Below are 21978 nucleotides of genomic sequence, written 5' to 3'. Positions count from 1 at the left end.
GGATTAACCTCACACCAGTTACGTGCATTGAGTGCCTTTCAGACAGTAGATACGACCTCTCTGTTACCTAGCAAGCTAAGGAACTGGCAGTGGATCAAACCACTGTGAGGCAAAGAGTGGGGGGGTTGCAATCTTTTGAAACTTAACAACGCGCTATAAGTGTCTATAATCAGCACAATTGCTTTCATTGCGTATTATTAATATTATTTAAATTACATAGTTTCAGTGATATATTGAGGGGGACAAATCATATTTTTCCCAGGATGAAAAACACATGAAAACCAACCTCTTCTGTTCCTGGGACAGCGCCAGTGCTTCACAACCAAAAGTGAAAATAACTATCGTTCAACTATTGAATATAAGGTTGCATGATGATACGGAAGGGTTAATCTTATAATCATTTGTAAGTGCATTTATAAATGGTTAATAACTAAAGGTAAATATTGGCTTACTGTTTGGCAAACACTATTTATTGATGGTTTATAATGCACAATCTTTATTAACTGAATTATAACCCATTTCAATTGTTTTGTGAAATATGCATAAAAGGAGAGTAATTTCCCATACATCTGCACCTTTTGATAGTTGTATTTTGATCATCATTAGTGACTGCAAAGAAAATATTTTGTTCACTGGGATTTTTTAAATGATAGAGTAACTTACTTTGTTAGCTTAGATTCAACATAGATGCATGTGTTCACTGACAGTCCTGGTCGGTGATTCAACCATGATTACTACACGTTTAGATAGCTGACAAGACTAAAAATTGTTAGCTGACATGGGCCAATTGAGTGACTGTCAGTGACTGAAATAATAAGAGAAAAACTGCTGATGCACAAGCGGGTTTTAGATGGCGCCGACAGATATGGCAGCTCTGCTTCTAACTCCTCAGCAACAACCGAAATGTCTAAATTGCACCTTTTGCATCGTACTTTTCTCACTCTCAACAGCACAGGAGGTTGGTGGCACCATAATTGGGGAGAACGGGCTCGTGGTAACGACTGGAGCGGAGTTAGTGGAATGGTATCAAATACGTCAAACACATGTTTTCCAGCTGTTTGATGCCTTTCCATTACTCTGTTCCCTGCATTATTATGAGCCGTTCTACACTCAGCAGCTTCCACTGCCAACAGTATATTGAGACCCCGACCGGGTAGAAAAAAAGAAAAGGGAGTTCGGCCCGCCAGTTGCCCATCACTGACCTAAAAAACGCTTGTATGCGATTAAGAAAAACGCCATTACACAAACAGTATTACACTCAGCTGTGTGTCAAATTGAGGCGCGCCAGTTAGCCACTCGGCTCCGGTCTGGAAGGGAAGCAAGCCGTGCCAAAGCGGGCGGAGTCTGATAAACTCTGCCTATCCTCCGGTCGTTCTTAGTTACCACAGCCAGAAGGTCATAAACCTCGTTTATTTCTAAAAGGAATCTTCTCAAAATGTGATTTTAAACCTAACCACACTGATAACCACACCCTAACCTTGAATTAAGACCAAAAAGCTAATTATAGTTTTGATGAATTTTTAGGATAGCCTAACGGACAATACTGACGTTGTGACGGTGGTAACTAGTGGAAACCCTATCCTCCCTCCCCCGGCGGAGGTGTACGATCGTGGAGTCAAGCAAGAGAGCGTGATTAACTGGCCAGAGAACCACGGTGTTGCTCCGGACTGAGAATTCACTGCGACTCGGCAGAGCCCAAGTTTGCTACGAGACGGCCGCGACCACTGCGAGAACAGTTGGCTTGAGAAATCTCCGCCTTGACCGCCTGTCTGGATAGCCCGCATAGAGGCCGACATCCCACTACTTGCCAAATACAGGACTGGAAACGACTGCAGAATAGGACCCGTCATAACAGGAATATTTATCGGCGTCTGCTCGGCTATTTCTCCCAGAAATGGACGGTTTCGCCGGCAGTTTGGGTAAGTTAAAGACGAAGTCTAGCCTATTAATAGAATTCACATAGTCTATAGTACATCCAAGTCTCCTATCTTAATGTACAGGCTACACGTGTCAGTGCTTTATTAAACCAATGGAGTTAACGTTGTAACAGATGTTAACGTTGTAACAACCGGAATTCTGACATCCAGACAGAGGTTGCCTGCAATGTGTTAAAGTGCAAAACATTAACGTTTATGAGTGTCCTTATTTTATTGCTTTGCTTTTCTGTGCTGGATATCGCAAGTAGGCTTCACTTGACATAGGCTACCAAATACCGCAATAGGGTTCTAAACAATGCGAGGGATATTGTGCTATTCTCTCATACGCATTCGGTTGTGAGTTCATGCTGTATCTACGTCAATTGCCATTTATTGCTATGGCAAGGAGTCCTTTGAAACCGCCCGAAACAAAGACTTGTGGGTTGAAGAAACGATTCGACAGGAAATTATTTATTTATCCAGTCAGTCTGCCAGTGCGCGTAGGGTCGTGTGTGTGTGTGTAGAGACGGAGACAGACAGAGAGACGGAGAGACAGACAGAGAGCCAGACAGAGAGAGAGAGAGCAAAGGGACGTGTCAGATGAGTGGCAGTCCAAGAAGGGGGTCGTCTAAAGGTTCTAATATAGACCTACACAATGACATTATAACTGACTGATATTCTAACAAAATGACTTAAACTTCCTCTTCATGGTACCAGGCAGTGATTATGATTAGAATATGCACAAATAAGGTGTGTGTTCCAACTTCCTTATTATCACATTTTTATGAATCTCAAAGACTGATCGGCTATGTAAACAATAATACAATATCCCACAGAATACTGTCAATTCTGTAAATTGCACACCCCATAGGAAAGATAGTCACAGATGGTCTATAAAACACCTCTGAGTTAACTGCAGGTGACTTCCGACAGTGTTTCTCTTTGATTACAGCGATGATGCACCATGCATGGCGTCAGTTGCTCTCGATGTCACTTACATTCTTGCTGTTGTTGGGCTACACATGTGTGCATAGTTAGTTTTTTTTTGTGGCAGTGGGAGTCAGTGTGTGTGTTTATGCACACTTGATATAGAGTGAGTGGTGGTAGTGTCATTCTGTCCTTGTCCTACCCATTTAAATGCGGTAAGAGTCTCTCTCTCTCTCTCTCTCGCTCTCATTCCCTCCCTCAACCTTCATGTTTGAATGCAGTAAAGTTAAAGGATGCAGACTTTAGCCAAGCCCTAGAGCACTGCAGAGGAGGAGGAGGAGGAGAGTGTGAGAGAGAGGGTTCCCACGCAGCCTATGAGGCTTTGGGTGCATAGCACGCCACGGCATACATGCTCAGTCATCATACCCGCTCTGCAGTGTCCGTATGCTGTGCCAGCCTGTTCTCAACGCTTACTGTAGTGCTGAATTAGTCAGTGCAACACACACACACACACACACACACACACACACACACACACACACACACACACACACACACACACACACACACACACACACACGTTGCTTTACATAAGTACTATTATGCAATCACTTATGATATATTTACAGTAGAGACAGACATACGCCACGTAGTTTCATATACACACTGCCCTAAAGCATAAACAACACCATGTCACATATGCGCCCACAGTGTAAAGAAACTTTGTATCTGCTTGACCCTTTCAAACATATGTAATGTTACTTTATGGGATTGATTTTCTGCCTGCATAGGAAGGATCTCTCTTGCACAATAATTTACTGTGACATTTGTAAACAGAAGTGACAGAGCACGAGGTTTGCTGGGGAATTGCAGTGATAGATATGGGTGCAGCTGTAATGTATTGTTTAACTGTGTATTGATAGTGTGTCATATTGTTTTTGAATTAAATCAAAGATTCACACCACTGCTAAAATAGGATCAAGCTCTGGTTGGTAACCTTTGCTGTAAACCCATAAAGTCAGAGGACTTAGTTATTGATATAAGCAGCATCATAAATGTACTTCAGTAGTACTTCATGTGGTTGTATGTACTGGGTGTGAGTGGATGGCAGTGTCACTGTGCCAGGTCAATGCCAAGGCAGTTAACGGGGCTCCTACACTTTTAGAAAAAAGGTTCCTTATAGAATGATCAGAACCCTAGAGGTTCTTTACTGAACCAAAATGGTTCCATATAGAACCCTACATGATGCCATTTATGAATTGTTGCTACTACTATTAAATAGTAATATTGAGCTATGAATATAATTGAGTAACCGTTCCATTTAGAACGTTCTAAATGGATAATGTAAATGATTAGGCCTATTTGGGTGATTGACTTGTCATTTCTTCAGCTTGAGGCAATTTCGAGGTAGGAAGTGTTTGTGTTGCCCAATAGCCTATAGGTTCATGCTGGAATAGGCTACTGAGGATGCGTTAATAACATGAACTGAATTAGCTTGTAGCCTAATCTGACGGACTGTTACCAACAATCTAATGCAGCCATTCTAACAACAGCTGAGCTGATCGCAATTGCGGTAAGCTGCGACCATGATCACAATTCATAACTTTCAATTTAATTAACTAAACATTAATAACTGAATAATAAAGGCTACAGCAGCAATAAACTGAAGTTATTGGTTTATTAAATCTGTTCTCCAGGTCCAGGTAGTCTACACAAGAGGCACAAATTGATTTGCAATGACTCCAGTGATATCGCATCAAATGCAGGCTACAGTAGCCTACAATAGCATAGATGCAAATGTATCATTCTCCACATTTTTAATGTCAGTTTCATTGGGAACTTTTCCCATAACAGAAGCACGCAAAGGAGTTCCATTTCAAATTTCCGCTCGAGACCCAACAACTGAGCATGCGCAAATCCCTTAACTCGCTTGATACGGTTTTCCATAAGCAAAGTTGGCATACCTCTTCCAAGTGAATTTATCTAATGCGCTCTAGTGCGCCCAAAGTTGATTTAAACGGTTTTCCAGTGCGTTTGTCGCCGTTATTTTGTTGATGTACATCAGTTCTAGCGGGTTATTTTTTTATGGAAGAAGGGTTTAACTTCTGTGGGCTACGTGGGACGCTAGCGTCTCACCTGTGGGACACAGCCAGTGAAATATCAGGGCGGCAAATTCAAAACAACAAAATGTCATAATTCAACTTTCTCAAACATACACTTCTCCTTGATGTAACCACATTGTCCGATTTCAAAAAGGCTTTACAGCGAAAGCAAAACATTAGATTATGTTAGGAGAGTACATAGACAAAAATAATCACACAGCCATTTTCCAAGCAAGGACATGTGTCAATAAAACCCAAAACACAGCTAAATGAAGCACTAACCTTTGACGATCTTCATCAGATGACACTTCTAGGACATTGTTAGACAATACATGTATGTTTTGTTCGATAAAGTTCATATTTATATCCAAAAATAGCATTTTACATTGGCGCGTGATGTTCAGAAAATGTATTCCCACCAAAACTGCCGGTGAATGTGCACATCAATTTACAAAAATACTCATCATAAACATTGACAAAATATATAACAATTATTTAAAGAATTATAGATAGACTACTCCTGGATGCAACCGCTGTGTCATATTTTAAAATAGCTTTATGGAGAAAGCACATTTTTCAATATTCTTAGTACATAGCTCAACCATCACAGCAAGCTATACAGACACCCGCCAAGTTCGGGGCAACCTAAACTCAGAATTAGTATTTGAAATATTGTCTTACCTTTGCTGATCTTCGTCAGAATGCACTTTCAGGACTGCTACTTCCACAAGATATGTTGTTTTTGTTTGAAATAACCCATATTTTTGTCCAAATACCTCCGTTTTGTTCGTGCGTATAGATCACTTATGCAAAGGCATAACGCTTGAGCGCGGTATCAGAGACGAAAAGTCCAAATGTTCCATTACCGTACTTAGAAGCATGTCAAACGCTATTTAAAATCAATTTTTATGGTATTTTGAAAGTAAAATTGCGATAATATTCCAACCGGACAATAGCATATCTATTCAAGAAGAAAAAGAAGGAACGGCGCACTCACGGGACCACACATATCCAATCCCTTTGTCCACAGGCAGTCCACTGATTGACTGAGCTCCTATTATCTGCCCAGTGACAGGAGAATGCTGAAAGAACTTTCTGAAGGCTGTTGACAGCCAATGGAAGCCTTAGGAAGTGCAACGTGACCCCACAGAAACTGTAGTTTTGATAGAGAATCAAAAGAAGAACTACAATTCTCAGACTTTCCACTTCCTGGTTGGATTTTTCTCAGGTTTTTGCCTGCCATATGAGTTCTGTTATACTCACAGACACCATTCAAACAGTTTTAGAAACTTCAGAGTGTTTTCTATCCAATTCTACTAATAATATGCATATTCTAGTTTCTGGGCAAGAGTAGTAACCAGTTTAATTTGGGTTTTTTATCCGGCCGTGAAAATACTGCCCCTACACCCCAACAGGTTTTAAGAGTGTCTGCTTTTATGAAACACATTTCTTTATTTTTCTCATTCTAGCTACAATAGCATTTACGTTGCAACAGCACAGGTGTGTATGAACCGTGCTGTTTGCCAATCAGACCTCAGCAACAACTTTGCAAAGTAAATACATGTTTTTAGAATTTTTTGCAAATTAATTCAAAATGAAATGCAGAAATATCAAATTTGCATAAGTATTCACACCCCTGAGTCAATACATGTCATCACATTTGGCAGTGATTACATGTGTGAGTCTTTCTGGGTAAGTCTCTGCGAGCTTTGCACACCTGGATTGTACAATGTTTTGTATATTATTATTTTTTTAAATTCTTCAAGCTCTGTCAAGTTGGTTTGTTGATTATTGCTAGACAGCCATTTTCAACTCTTCCAACAGATTTTAAGCCAATTTAAGTCAATACTGCAACTAGGCTACTCAGGAACATCCAATGTCGTCTTGGTAAGCAACTCCAGTGTATATTTGTCCTTGGTGTTTTAAGTTATTGTCTAGCTGAAAAGTGCATTTTTCTCCCAGTGTCTGTTGGAAAGCAGACTGAACCAGGTTTACCTCAAGAATTTTGCCTGTGCTTAGTGATATTCTGTTTATTTTTATAAACCGATGATAAGCATACCCATAACATGATGCAACCACCATGCTTGAAAATTGGAATAGTGGTACTAGGTGATGGGTTGTGTTTGCACCGACCATACCATAATGACAAAGTAAAAATGTTGAATTTTTGTTGTTGTTGCATATGTATAAAAATAATGAAATATCCAATTTACAAGAGTATTCAGACCCTTTACACAATACTTTGTTGAAGCTCCTTTGGCAACAATTACAGCCTCAAGTCTTCTTGGCTATGATGCTACAAGCTTTACACACCTGTATTAGAGGAGTTTCTCCCATTCTTCTCTGCAGATCCTCTCAAGCTCTGTTAGGTTGGATGAGGAGTTGATGTACAGATATTTTCAGGTCTCTACAGAGATGTTCGATCGGGTTCAAGTTCGGGTTCTGGCAGGGCCACTCAAGGACATTCAGAGACTTGTCCTGAAGCCACTCCTGTGTTGTCTGCTGTGTGCCAAAGACCCCTCAGAAAAATCAATACTCCTTAGCCAGCTGTATCAAAAGCGTTGGCCAAGTCAATAAAAATAGCAGCACAACATTGCTTAGAATCAAGGGCAATGGTGACATCATTCAGGACCTTTAAGGTTGCAGTGACACATCCATAACCTGAGCGGAAACCAGATTGCATACCTGAGAGAATACTATAGACATCAAGATAGCCAGTCAGTTGATTATTGACAAGTTTGACACTTTTGATAAACAGGGCAAAATAGAAATAGGCCTATAACAATTAGGATCAGCTTGATCTCCCCCTTTAAATAAAGGACGAACCGTGGCTGCCTTCCAAGCAATGGGAACCTCCCCAGAAAAGGTGAGACAGGCTTAGCGATGATAGGGGCAGCAACCTTAAAGAAGAAAGGGTCAACCATCTGACCCAGATGTTTTTTTGGGGTCAAGTTTCAGGAGCTCCTTTAGCACCTTGGACTCAGTGACTTCCTGCATGGAGAAACTTTGTAGCGGGGGACAAATAGGGAGGAGCATCGGGGATAGTCGTATTAGAAGGGGTGGGAGATGAGGAAATGTTGGATTGGCAAGGAGGCATGGCTGAAACAAATAGGAATCCTGACTTAATGAAGTGGTGATTTAACCTGTTGAGGGTAGGGGGCAGTATTGACACGGCTGGATAAAAAACGTACCCGATTTAATCTGGTTACTACTCCTGCCCAGTAACTAGAATATGCATATAATTATTGGCTTTGGATAGAAAACACTCCAAAGTTTCTAAAACTGTTTGAATGGTGTCTGTGAGTATAACAGAACTCAAATGGCAGGTCAAAACCTGAGAGATTCCTTTACAGGAAGTGGCCTGTCTGACCATTTATTGTCTTTCTTTGACATCTCTTTCAAAAACTTAGGATCTCTGCGGTAACGTGACACTTCCCACGGCTCCAATAGGCTCTCAGAGCCCGGGAAAAACCTAAATGTCGTCATTCCAGCCCCAGGCTGAAACACATTATCGCCTTTCTCAAGTGGCCGATCAAGGGACTGTGGGCTTAGGCGCATGCACTGGCCGCCCCCGTCTTTGTGTTTTTTCCTCTGTTTGCCGAAAAGGAGATTCCCGGTCGGAATATTATCACTTTTTTACGAGATAAATTGCATAAAAATTGATTTTAAACAGCGGTTGACATGCTTCGAAGTACGGTAATGGAATATTTAGAATTTTTTTGTCACGAATTGCGCCATGCGCACGACCCTGATTTACCATTTCGGATAGTTTCTGGAACGCACTAACAAAACGTCGCTATTTGGATATAACGATGGATTATTTGGGACCAAACCAACATTTGTTATTAAAGTAGAAGTCCTGGGAGTGCATTCTGACGAAGACAACAAAGGTAATAACATTTATGTTATAGTAAATCTGATTTTGGTGAAGGCTAAACTTGCCGGGTGTCTAAATAGCTAGCCCGTGATGGCTGGGCTATGTACTTAGAATATTGCAAAATGTGCTTTCACCGAAAAGCTATTTTAAAATCTGACATATCGAGTGCATAGAGGAGTTCTGTATCTATAATTCTTTAAATAATTGTTATCCTTTTTGTGAACGTTTATCGTGAGTAATTTAGTAAATTGTTAGTAAATTCCCCGGAAGTTTGCGGGGGGGTATGCTAGTTCTGAACGTCACATGCTAATGTAAAAAGCTGTTTTTTGATATAAATATGAACTTGATTGAACAAAACATGCATGTATTGTATAACATAATGTCCTAGGGTTGTCATCTGATGAAGATCATCAAAGGTTAGTGCTGCATTTAGCTGTCTTCTGGGTTTTTGTGACATTATATGCTAGCTTGAAAAATGGGTGTCTGATTATTTCTGGCTGGGTACTCTGCTGACATAATCTAATGTTTTGCTTTCGTTGTAAAGCCTTTTTGAAATCGGACAGTGTGGTTAGATTAACGAGAGTCTTGTCTTTAAATAGCTGTCATATGTTTGAGAAATTGAAGTAATAGGATTTTTAAGGTGTTTGAAAATCGCGCCACTGGATTACACTGGCTGTTGTGTAGGTGGGACGAATTCGTCCCGCCTAGCCCAGAGAGGTTAAAGAGCTCAGCCATGTGCTTCTTGTCAGTAACAACCACATCATCAACATTAAGGCACAGCTGTGAGGAGGAGGGTTTATTATCCAGATCTTTAACCGTTTTCCAGAACTTCTTGGGGTTAGACCCAGAGAGAGAACTGCTCCTGAATGTAACTAACTTTGACCTTCCGGATAGCCTGAGTGCACTTATTTCTCATTTGCCTGAACGAGAGCCAGTCAGCCTGAGTATGCATGTGCCGAGCGATTTGCCAAATGCAATTGAGGTAGAGTAACTCTGCAAGATCACGGTTGAACCAGGGGGTAAACCAGTTTTTAATTCTAATTTTCTTTATGGGGGCATATTTGTTAACAATACCACTGGAAATATAAAGAAAGAAGATCCAAGCGTCTTCGACAGAGGGGATCAAGCTGATTCTATACCTTTTTACAGAGGCCAGTTCATGAAGGAAGGCTTGCTCATAACATTTCTTAGCAAGCTTCTATGACAAATCAGGACAGGTCGTTTCACTGAGCAGCCATTACGAACACAGGCTGTAAAACAGTGATCACTAAGGTCATTCCAGAAAACACGACTGATACCTATCAGGATTATTTGTGAGGATAATGTCGAGGAGAGTAGCCTTTTCTGGGTGTTTGGAGTCATACTTTGTGGGATTGGTAATAATCTGAGCGATTTAGGGAGTCCCATTGCTTTAGGACTTGGTCAGGTGGTTTTAAGCATGTCCCAGTTTAGGTCACCTAGCAGGACAAATTCAGACTAAGTGTAAGGGGCCAGGAGAGAGCTTAGGGCATGTAGGGTACAGGCCGGTGCTGATGGAGGGCGATGGCACCCAGCAACTGACAACAAAGAGCTATTTGAACGTTTTTAAATAATTGCTTAAAACCAGCAAATCAAATTGTTTGGGGACAGACTTGGTAGAGACAACCGAGCACTGAAGGTGATCCATTGTAAAGATTGCCACTCCACCACCTTTGGAAGATCTGTCTTGCCGAAAAAAGTTATAACCAGAAAGGTTAACATCAGCATTCAAAACGCTCTTCCTTAACCACATCTCAGTAATAACCAACACATCTGGTTTGGAGCTATGAACCCACACTTTCAATTGATCCATTTTAGGTAATAAGCTTCTAGTGTTAACGTGCGGAAAACCCAGGCTTTTACGAGAGCAGAAGTCAGTGAAGCAGATCGAGCACAAGTCAGAATTGGGGCTAGCAACAGTAGATGGGTGTACAAGCACATTTCCAGATATCATCAACAGTAATACAATCAAGGCACGGCATAGGACAGGGAGAGCTCTGCAGTGCTGATTTATGACATCTGAATGTGCATCAGATGGCAACAAGATCATATTGTACAACAATTTCATCAGGTAACATGAATACAAAGCTGGCGAGAGGTGGTTAGAAAAGGATGGGAGGCCAAAAGTCAGTGTAACCAATGGAGAGTCATATTCCCGAGTGTTGGAACTAAGTCTGTCCCACGGTTGGGTAAAGAAAGTTCATAGTCATCAAAGCTTGCAGGAGACATGAGGCAAATAGCAAAATGCACAAGAAAAAAATGAAATATATAACAACTTGGGGCTAGCCATTGTAACGTCAGAGTCACTCGCCCCAACAGTGCGTGTGTGCTGGAGGAGAGCGAAAGCTCGGGAGAGAGGGGAGGGTGGTGGGGGTACCTGTACCAGACAGGAGGGGACTTCAAAGACTCCTGCCACCTGTTGGGCCCAAAGGCCTCGACACCTTTCACTTCACACATAAGTGCTAATTGAAGTTGTATTTGGTCTGTCCCATCAAGCCTGGCAGCCTTAACTCAGCATTCAGTCCCCATAAAGTAAAATCTATCATTGTAATGTACTTTATTTTTCATTTCTCTTTTTCTTCTTGGCTTTCAATGTAGCATCAGACCAAACACTACGCAATCAGTTCCAGCTTGGAGGGTGTCCTCAGGTCTCTGCTGTTTGTTTGCTAGAGCACACTCCGTATAGCTTGGAAACAGGAAACCTTGGTAGCAGTAATCTATCCGGTTAATTTTGGCCAAAATTAGGTTGTAGGTTTGGAGTTTTGATCTGGAGCGAAGGCCATGCTGTGGAGGGTAGCATCCTGCATATGTCCCTGCCAAAAAGTCCAGGTTTATCTAACTCCAAATCTATCCTTTTGTAAAAGACATGTTGAAAAATGTGAGAGCTCACATGCAGCTCTGCCTCTCTCTAAATAATGAAGAGTCTTGGTGGTTCCAAACATCTTCCATTTAAGAATGATGGAGGCCACTGTGTTCTTGGGGAACATCAATGCTGCAGAAATTAGTTGGTACCCTTCCCCAGGTCTGTGCCTCAACAGAATCCTGTCTCGGAGCTCTACAGACAATTCTTTCCACTTCATGGCTTGATTTTTGCTCTGACATGCCCTGTCAACTGTGGGACCTTATATAGACAGGTGTGTGCCCTTTCAAAATCATGTCCAATCAATTGAATTTACCACAGGTGGACTCCAATCAAGTTGTAGAAACATCTCAAGGATGATCAATGGAAACAGGACGCACCTGAACTCAATTTCGAGTCTCATAGTAAAGGGTCTAAATACTTATGTAAATAAGCTATTTCAGTTTTCCATTTTTAATACATTTGAAAATATTTCTAAAAACCTGTTTTTGCTTTGTCCTTATGGGGTATTGTGTGTAGATTGGTGAGGACATTTTTGTATTTAATCCATTTTAGAATAAGGCTGTAACGTAACAAAATGTAAAAAAGGGGAAGGGGTCTGAATACATTCCGAATGCACTGTATAACCTTTTTTAGTAAAGGGTTCTTTAATCTCGTCCAAAGAACTAAAAGGTTCTATATGGAGCCCCAAATAACCTTTTTTTCTAAGAGTGTAAGCCTGAAAGCGGTTAAAGAGGTTAAATGTGGATCCTCCAGGAGCCAGGTGCTAGTGTTCACTCCCTGCTCCCTTGCCCTGTACCTACCCCATGCCCCCTGCCCCCTGTCCCATTCACATGCTGCTGACTAGTGTTTGTGTTTGGGGAAAATCTATTATGTGAATGTTAAGACCATATTTTGGGACAAAATCAGCACCGCTTGTGTGTTCTTGACATTTGCTGTACTTGTGGTATATGTGTTTACACCTACAGTGTAAAATATAATACATCAAATATTTTCCCTCTGAGTGAATATGGGTCAGTGTGGCATTGCTCACTGCCCCACTACACTGAACCCATGTGTGTGTGTGCCTCAGGATCTTTGTGTGTTTGGTAGCTGCACTAAAGACAACCAGAGGATCAGGTTACGGAATTCCATCCTGGTGAAAGTGGAGAGGGAGAGAGAAAGAGCAGGGAGAGAAAGAAGGAGGGAGAGAGAGCAAAGATCCGGAGCGGGATGCACATACTCCAGAGCGGTTCCAGATGCAGGAATGTCGCCTCCCAACTTCCCACATTTTTTCCCTCTCCATAACAATGTATTACATTACTGCTGGAATTAAAATAAACAAGACTCTCCTGCTCAACCTTGTCAGGCTTTGAGTGGTTATATGAGACCGAGAGCAGCGTGGACGGACAGACACTCAGACACTCAGTCAGTTGCCCCAGACTTGTCTGCGCTACTTAAAGGCAGACAGATGCTACCACCAAATGGACATGCAGTTGACCGGGGCAGCTCTAGCAGGGCAGAACTTTGACGAACTGACTCGTTGGAAAGGTGACATCCTAGGACGGTGCCACGTTGCAAGTCACTGAGCTCTTCAGTATGGGCCATTCTGCTGCCAATGTTTGTCTATGGAGATTGCATGGCTGTGTGCTAAAAAAAATTATACACCTGTAAGCAACGGGTGTGGCTGAAATCGACAAATACACAAATTTGAAGCGTCTACATACTTTTATATACATGGTGTTCTTAGCCATGGTTTTAGAGGATGTTTTTGTGGTATTTTCTAACTTGATTGTGTGCATATGTATTTGTTTATGCAGCTGCAGGGCACGTGTTGGAGGTCCTGTCTGTTACAGGGGTTGTGTGTCTTGTGTGTATGTGTGTGGCATGGTACATGTGCTGGGTGTTTGTAAACATCTGTGCAGATGAATGAGAGACCTGCACAGCCTTTGATTCTGCCTTTCTTTCAACATGTCTCCGCTCTTACTGTGAACAGATGATGGAGGAGGGAGGGGAAAGATGGAGGGAGGGAGGGAAAGGAGGAAGGAGGGACAGCTTGGAGCGCTTCCCAGAGACCGACTGCTGGGAGTTTGTTCTTTGTTTTACTAAAAGTTGTGTGTGTGTGTGTGTGTGTGTGTGTGTGTGTGTGTGTGTGTGTGTGTCAAATCAAATCAAATGTTATTGGTCACATACACATGGTTAGCAGATGTTATTGCGAGTGTAGTGAAATGCTTATGCTTCTAGATCCGACAGTGCAGCAGTATCTAACAGGTAATATCTACAATTTCACAACAAAACCTAATACACATAATCTAGTAAAGGAATGGGATAAGAATATATAACTATAAAATATATGGGTGAGCAGTGACAGAGCAGCAAAGATGCAATAGATAGTAAAGACAAGATAGTGATGGATACAGTTGAAGTCGGAAGTTTACATACACTTAGGTTAGAGTCATTAAAACTCGTTTTTAAACCACTCCACAAATTTCTTGTTAACAAACTATAGTTTTGGCAAGTCGGTTAGTACATCTACTTTGTGCATGACACAAGTATTTTTTCCAACAATTGTTTACAGACAGATTATTTCACCTATAATTCACTGTATCACAATTCCTGTGGGCCAGAAGTTTACATACACTAAGTTGACTGTGCATTTAAACAGCTTGGAAAATTCCAGAAAATGATGTCATGGCTTTAGAAGCTTCTGATAGGCTCATTGACATCATTTGAGTCAATTGGAGGTGTACCTGTGGATGTATTTCAAGGCCTACCTTCAAACTCAGTGCCTCTTTGCTTGACATCATGGGAAAATCAAAAGAAATCAGCCAAGACCTCAGGACAAAATTGTAGACCTCCACAAGTCTGGTTCATCCTTGGGAGCAATTTCCAAACACCTGAAGGTACCATGTTCATCTGTACAAACAATAATACGCAAGTATAAACACCATGGGACCACGCAGCCGTCATGCCGTTCAGGAAGGAGACGTGTTCCGTCTCCTGGAGATGAACGTACTTTGGTGCAAAAAGTGCAAATCAATCCCAGAACAAGAAGGACCTTGTGAAGATGCTGGAGGAAACTGGTACAAAAGTATCTATATCAACAGTAAAACGAGTCCTATATACATAACCTGAAAGGCCGCTCAGCAAGGAAGAAGCCACTGCTCCAAAACCGCCATAAAAAAGCCAGAATACGGGTTGCAACTGCACATGGGGACAAAGATCGTACTTTTTGGAGAAATGTCCTCTGGTCTGATGAAACAAAAATAGAACTGTTTGGGCATAATGACCATCGTTATGTTTGGAGGAAAAAAGGGGAGGCTTGCAAGCCAAAGAACACCATCCCAACCGTGAAGCATGGGGGTGGCAGCATCATGTTGTGGGGGTGCTTTGCTGCAGGAGGGACTGGTGCACTTCACAAAATAGATGGCATCATGAGGGGGGGGAAATTTGTCGATATATTGAAGCAACATCTCAAGACATCAGTCAGGAAGTTAAAGCTTGGTCGCAAATGGGTCTTCCAAATGGACAATGACCCCAAGCATACTTCCAAAGTTATGGCAAAATGGCTTAAGGACAACAAAGTCAAGGTATTGGAGTGGCCATCACAAAGCCCTGACCTCAAGCCTATAGAAAATTTGTGGGCAGAACTGAAAAAGCGTGTGCGAGCAAGGAGGCCTTGAAACCTGACTCATTTACTCCAGCTCTGTCAGGAGGAATGGGCCAAAATTCACCCAACTTATTGTGGGATGCTTGTGGAAGGCTACCCGAAACGTTTGACCCAAGGTAAACAATTTAAAGGCAATGCTACCAAATACTAATTGAGTGTATGTAAACTTCTGACCCACTGGGAATGTGATGAAAGAAATAAAAGCTGAAATAAATCATTCTCTCTACTATTATTCTGACATTTCACATTCTTAAAATAAAGTGGTGATCGTAACTGACCTAAGACAGGGAATGTTTACTAGGATTAAATGTCAGGAATTGTGAAAAACTGAGTTTAAATGTATTTGGCTAAGGTGTATGTAAACTTCCGACTTCAACTGCACATATGAGATGAGTAATGCGAGATATGTAAACATTTTTAAAGTGGCATTATTAAAGTGACTAGTGTTCCATTTTTTAAAGTGGCCAATGATATCATGTCCGTAGGTAGGCAGCCGCCTCTCTGTGCTAGTGATGGCTGTTTAACAATGTGATGGCCTTGAGATAGAAGCTGTTTTTCAATCTCTCTGTCCCAGCTTTGATGCACCTGTACTGACCTCGCCTTCTGGATGGAAGCGGGGTGAACAGGTAGTGGCTTGGGGAGTTGATGTTCTTGATGATCTTTTTTGCCTTCCTGTGACATCGGGTGTTGTAGGTGTCCTGTGGGGCAGGTTGTTTGCCCTGCGGTTGTGGGTGGTGCAGTTGCCGTACCAGGCAGTGCTATAGCCCGACAGAATGCGGGTGAGGGTTTTCGGTGTCAAGCTACATTTCCTGGTTCTGGTTGTACCTAGTGATCACTGGAGGATATGCAGTACCACTGTTGCGCCCCCTTCACCACACTGTCTGTGTGCGTTGACCATTTCAGTTTGTCGGTGATATGTACACCGAGGAACTTAAGACTTTCTACCTTCTCTACTGCTATTTTCCTGACACCACACTCCGAGTGCCTTCACCACCTCCCTGTAGGCTGTCTCGTGTGTGTGTGTGTGTGTGTGTGTGTGTGTGTGTGTGTGTGTGTGTGTGTGTGTGTGTGTGTGTGTGTGTGTGTGTGTGTGTGTGTGTGTGTGTGTGTGTGGAATTAGCTCATTAGGGGTACTGAATATCCTCCAGTGATCGCTAGGTACAACCAGAACCAGGAAGTAGAGTGATTTCCCCCAGTGGCATCTAGTGCAGATTTCCTGCCCACAGTTCACCAGGGATATACTCACAAACTAATGCATATGCACGCGCGCACACACACACACACACATTTTGTTATTCTATCCTCGTGGGGACCTAAAATCAAACCATTAACCCTAATTGTAACCCTAAACCTAACCCCTAAGCTTAAAATAGGCTTTGTCGTCATGGGAAGGTGGGAAATGTCCCAACAAGGGAGAATTGTCGTTGTTTAACTGTCCTTGTGGGGACTTTTGAGGATTTTAGGTCCCCACAAGAATAGAAGACACAGACACACACACACCAGTGCGACTAAAAGAAAATCCAATAAAAGTTCCTGGGCCACACACACCATGCCCCGCCCCCTGCCACACAAGCAGGCAGCAAATCAAATCAAATTGTATTAGTCACATGCGCCAAATACAACAGGTGTAGACCTTACAGTGAAATGCTTACTTATGAGCCCCCAACCAACAATGCAGTTAAAAAAAAAAAACGGATAAGAATAAGAGATAAAACGAATAAGTAATTAAAGAGCAACAGTAAAATAACAATAGTGAGACTATATACAGGGGGGGTACCGATACAGAGGCAATGTACGGGGGCACCGGTTAGTTGAGGTATTATGTACATGTAGGTAGAGTTATTAAAGTGACTATGCATAGATGACAACAGAGAGTAGCAGTGGTGTAAAGAGGGGGTGATTGGGGGGGGGGGGGGGGCACTGCAAATAGTCTGGGTAGCCATTTGACTAGATGTTCAGGAGACTTATGGCTTGGGGTTAGAAGCTGTTTAGAAGCGTCTTGGACCTAGACTTGGTGCTCTGGTACCGCTTACCGTGCGGTAGCAGAGAGAACAGTCTATGACTAGGGTGGCTGGAGTCTTTGACAATTTTTAGTGCCTTCCTCTGACACCGCCTGGTATAGAGGTCCTGGATGGCAGGAAGCTTGGCACCAGTGATGTACTGGGCTGTTCGCACTACCCTCTGTAGTGCCTTGCGGTCGGAGGCCGAGCAGTTGCCATACCAGGCAGTGATGCAAGCAGTCAGGATGCTCTCGATAGTGCAGCTGTAGAACCTTTTGAGGATCTGAGGACCCATGCCAAATCTTTTCTGTCTCCCGAGGGGGAATAGGTTCTGTCGTTCCCTCTTCACGACTGTCTTGGTGTGCTTGGACCATGATAGTTTGTTGGTGATGTGGACACCAAGGAACTTGAAGCTTTCAATCTGCTCCACTGCAGCCCCGTCGATGAGAATGGGGGCGTGCTTGGTCCTCTTTTTCCTGTAGTCCACAATCATCTCCTTTGTCTTGATCACGTTGAGGGAGAGGTTGTTGTCCTGGAACCACACGGCCAGGTCTCTGACCACCTCCCTATAGGCTGTCTCGTTGTTGTCGGTGATCAGGCCTACTACCACTGTTGTGTCATCGGCAAAGAACACAGTTCCTTGGCGCTATTTATTCTCTCAACAAGCTGTCAATTCATGCACTCAACAAGAATGATGCTGCTTTCCACGTTGCTTCTAAATATGAATCAACGGCATGTTCTGAATCAGATGGCCTATTCTAAAATCTTTGCCTAAATGTAACATCTATCTCCTGAGTGGCGCAGCGGTCCAAGGCACTACATCTCAGTGCTAGAGGCGTCACTACCGACACCCTGGTTCGAATCCAGGCTTTATCACAACCGGCCGTGATTGAGAGTTCAATAGGGCGGCGCACAATTGGCCCAGCGTCGTCCGGGTTTGGCCGGTGTAAGCTGTCATTGTAAATAAGAATTCTTAACAGACTTGCCTAGTTAAATAAATGTAAAAAAATTTTTTTAAAGGATCCGATGGGAAAAACTGACCATCACTTATGTTCCTACCCTGTCGTAACTCCTTCCTGACCTTTTTATTTGTTGTCATGCCCAACAACACCAACCATAGAATTAGAATAATCTTTCTATTTATATAATTCCAACAGTTCACCTAAGGTTTTGAAAATCTGTATTGCAGGTGAAATTGCAATATTTGGTTGAAAAATCGCAATGAGATATTTTGCACATATTGTGCAGCCCTACTAACAACCTGGTAACTTTACCAGTATATGCCAGCATGTGGTGGCACAGAAAAAAAGGTAAAGTGATATCTTCTTCAGGAGAAGTGCTTCAAAAATTGTAGGATTCATATAGGCCCAATGTAGGCTATATCTCAATCAATTAAAACATCTATCTTATTGGTGCTCCTACATTTCATGGTGCTCCTAACTTTTCTAAGTGAACATGTTTAATTTAACCTCTCTGGGGTAGGGGGCAGTATTTTGACATCCGGATGAAACGCGTGCCCAAAGTAAACTGCCTGTTACTCAGGCCCAGAAGCTAGGATATGCATATAATTGGTAGATTTAGATTGAAAACACTCTAAAGTTTCAAAAAATGTTAAAATAATGTATGTAAGTATAACAGAACTGATATGGCATGCGAAACCCCGAGGACAAACCATCCCCCCCAAAATAAATTCAGCTTACCACTTTTTTCAATGGCTATTACTTTAATTATAAGGCCAAATCCTCCCAGATTGCAGTTCCTAGGGCTTCCACTAGATGTCAACAGTCTTTAGAAAGAGTTTCAGGCTGGTTTTTGGAAAAATGACCCAGAAATTGTCGTTTTTCTAGGTGGCTCCCATTTTGGCTGTAGTGTTTCCAAGCCCGTGGAAGAAAGCACGTTCTTTGGTATTCTTCACCGGTAAAGACAATAACGATTCTCCGTCTTAAATTTTAGCGTTTATTTGCGTATTAGGATACCTAAGGTTTGATTATAAATGTTGTTTGACTTGTTTGTATTAGTAACGTTTGGGATTCATTTTGTATGCATTTGAGTTTTTATGGATATAAAGAAGGACATTATCGAACAAAAGGACCATTTGTGATGTAACTGGGACCTTTTGGAGTGCCAACAGAAGTAGATCATCAAAGGTAAGGCATTTTTTATATCGCTGTTTCTGACTTTTGTGTCGCACCTGCCTGGTTGAAATATGATTTTCATGTGTTTGTATGCGGGGCGCTATCCTCAGATAATCGCATGGTTTGCTTTCACCGTAAAGCCTTTTTGAAATCTGACACGGTGGCTGGATTAACAAGAAGTTAAGCTTTATTTTTGATGTTTAACACATATATTTTCAAGAATGTTAAATATTTGAATTTAGTATTTTTGAATTTCGCGCTCTGCAATTTCACTGGATGTTGGCCAGGTGGGACGCTACCGAAAGGTTAAAGCCTTGGATATACGTCACCCCAGTCCCCTCTTAATGCGGCCTTGAGGTTCTGATCCCCTCAGTTACTTGCAAGACCAGCCAGGATGTGGAGGAGGGGACAGGACAGAGAGAAGGGGATGGGAGGGGCTGGGATGGAGGGAGGGTAGATGGGAAGGGTAGAGGGGTCCAGATAGGTTATGTGTTTGCGGGGCGCGTGGTGATTCTCTGTGGGGTATCTCTTATCAGGATTAGGCAGGGATGTGATGCTAGTGGAGGAGGGAGCTGTGTGTGTGTGTGTGTGTGTGTGTGTGTGTGTGTGTGTGTGTGTGTGTGTGTGTGTGTGTGTGTGTGTGTGTGTGTGTGTGTGTGTGTGTGTGTGTGTGTGTGTGTGTGTGTGTGTGTGTGTGCAGATAACAGAAAGGGGGGTAGGATTAGAGGGAGCCAGATCACAGGGAGGGCTGCAGGATAAGGGGCGATGCATGGGTTTTGGGGTTACAGGAAAGGGGGTTAGGGTAAGACTACAGTATACGTTAGTGTACAGTATCAGTAGTATTCACCATTGAAGGCATTAATATGAGTTTTAGTCATATGAAAATGATACTACATCAATAATTATGTTATGTTTCTCTGTTTCCAGTAATGCAGATCATTTTCCACATGGTTACTGTAAATGCACATTAGACATTAGGATTAACATCATTACACTGATATTATTTGTTAGGTCATTCAATTAATTCCACCGTGTGTGCGTGTGTGTGCACTCGTGAGTGTGTGTGTGTGTGTGTGTGTGCACTGTGCAGCTCTTTGAGGTCATCAATTCAATCCAGGCTGAAAATGGGTTCCAAAGCTCCTCAGTACCGCACTGGGTTGGCCCATCCATAACTGTTCTACTGTCTGTTTGCCTTAGTCTTAATTGATGGCGGTGCTGCGGTGGTTTCTGGTGTTCCCTGTGTTCCTGTTTGTATCAGTAATTCTGTACATCCAGACAAAGCAGGGCAATCCTAAAAGCCATTTATCCAGGATTAGACAACACTTTATGTACCAGCGAACCAGAGAGCATTCTGGCACCCCGCGGCGGCCTGGGTGACAACTATATTAGTGTGTAACTGACGGTTAGAGCAGTTAACAGTGTGGGTGTAAGGCCCTATTTGCACTAGGAGAGAGTCTGAGGAGAGAGTCTGAGGAACGGAATGTTGAACATTTCTACTTTGACATCCGTGGCTGGCAAAGCGTCATTTTTGGTCCGCAGCTCAAATTGAACCTAAATATCACAGTAGCCACAAGCCAGTAGGCACAAACCAGTGGTGTAGTGGAGGGTTTACACAGGTACGTGGCGTATACCCACTTATTTATCAGTGGGCATTGCGTATACTCACTTCTTAATCCCCACGATGCATTTCACCATAGTGGAAATGGTGGAACAGATCAGAATATTTAGCTTAAAATGTTGATAAACTATTATTTCTTCAAATGTGCATACAGCAGTAGGCCTATGTGTGAATGTTCCAAAAGGCAATTTGTTCTAAAATGCTCCGTTTCAGCTTTTATTATTGGGCTCCCGAGTGGCACAGCGGTCTAAGGCACTGCATCTCAGTGCTAGAGGTGTCACTACAGACCCTGGTTTCATTCCAGGCTGTATCACGACCGGCCGTGATTGGGAGTTCCATAGGGCGGCGTACAATTGGCCCAGCGTCATCCGGGTTTGGCCGGGTTAGGCCGTCATTGTAAATAAGAATTTGTTCTTAACTGACTTGCCTAGTTAAATACAAAAAAATGATGAGCTGTCCTCCCCTCAGCAGCCTCTACTGCAAACAGTGCTAGGTGCCTGTGTACTTGATTTAAAAGGGTAAAAACTTGGAAGACAAATCTGAAACCTGTGAATTTCTGACTCATTTGTCTGTTTCAATAGTAAGCCTACTTGCACAATACAGCTTGTGAGTTGGCCTGAATGTGTAAAACTAATATGGGATTTATAATTTTTGCTCATTCAGTGTATCACTGTTTCTCATAGAATTCTTCACACAGAATTTGCGCCTTTTCTTCACATAAACATGTTGACGTTTAGCTGAACCATAGCTAGATGGGAGCTCTTAGGCTGACACTAGCTACCGTATTAAAGTTACCTTAGAACAGTGGTTCCCAAAGTTTTTATAGTCCCGTACCCCTTCAAACATTCAACCTCCAGCTGCGTAGCCCCTCTAGCA

General features: G+C 42.4%; 1 protein-coding gene across 1 annotated transcript in view; it reads left to right on the top strand.

Moving 5' to 3' along the window:
- Window positions 1–1345: 1345 nt before the first annotated feature.
- The window catches only part of eml4 (EMAP like 4), a 112818-nt gene continuing 92185 nt past the window's right edge, over window positions 1346–21978 (top strand). Inside the window, exon 1 of the mRNA XM_014154117.2 lies at window positions 1346–1919. Within this exon, the coding sequence (XP_014009592.1) occupies window positions 1895–1919 (25 nt within the window). The 5' untranslated portion in view covers window positions 1346–1894. The remainder of the gene's footprint in view (window positions 1920–21978) is intronic.

Source organism: Salmo salar, chromosome ssa18 (genome assembly GCF_905237065.1).
Source record: "Salmo salar chromosome ssa18, Ssal_v3.1, whole genome shotgun sequence".
NCBI classification, from domain to species: domain Eukaryota; kingdom Metazoa; phylum Chordata; class Actinopteri; order Salmoniformes; family Salmonidae; genus Salmo; species Salmo salar.
This window is presented reverse-complemented; position numbering and strand designations above follow the sequence as displayed.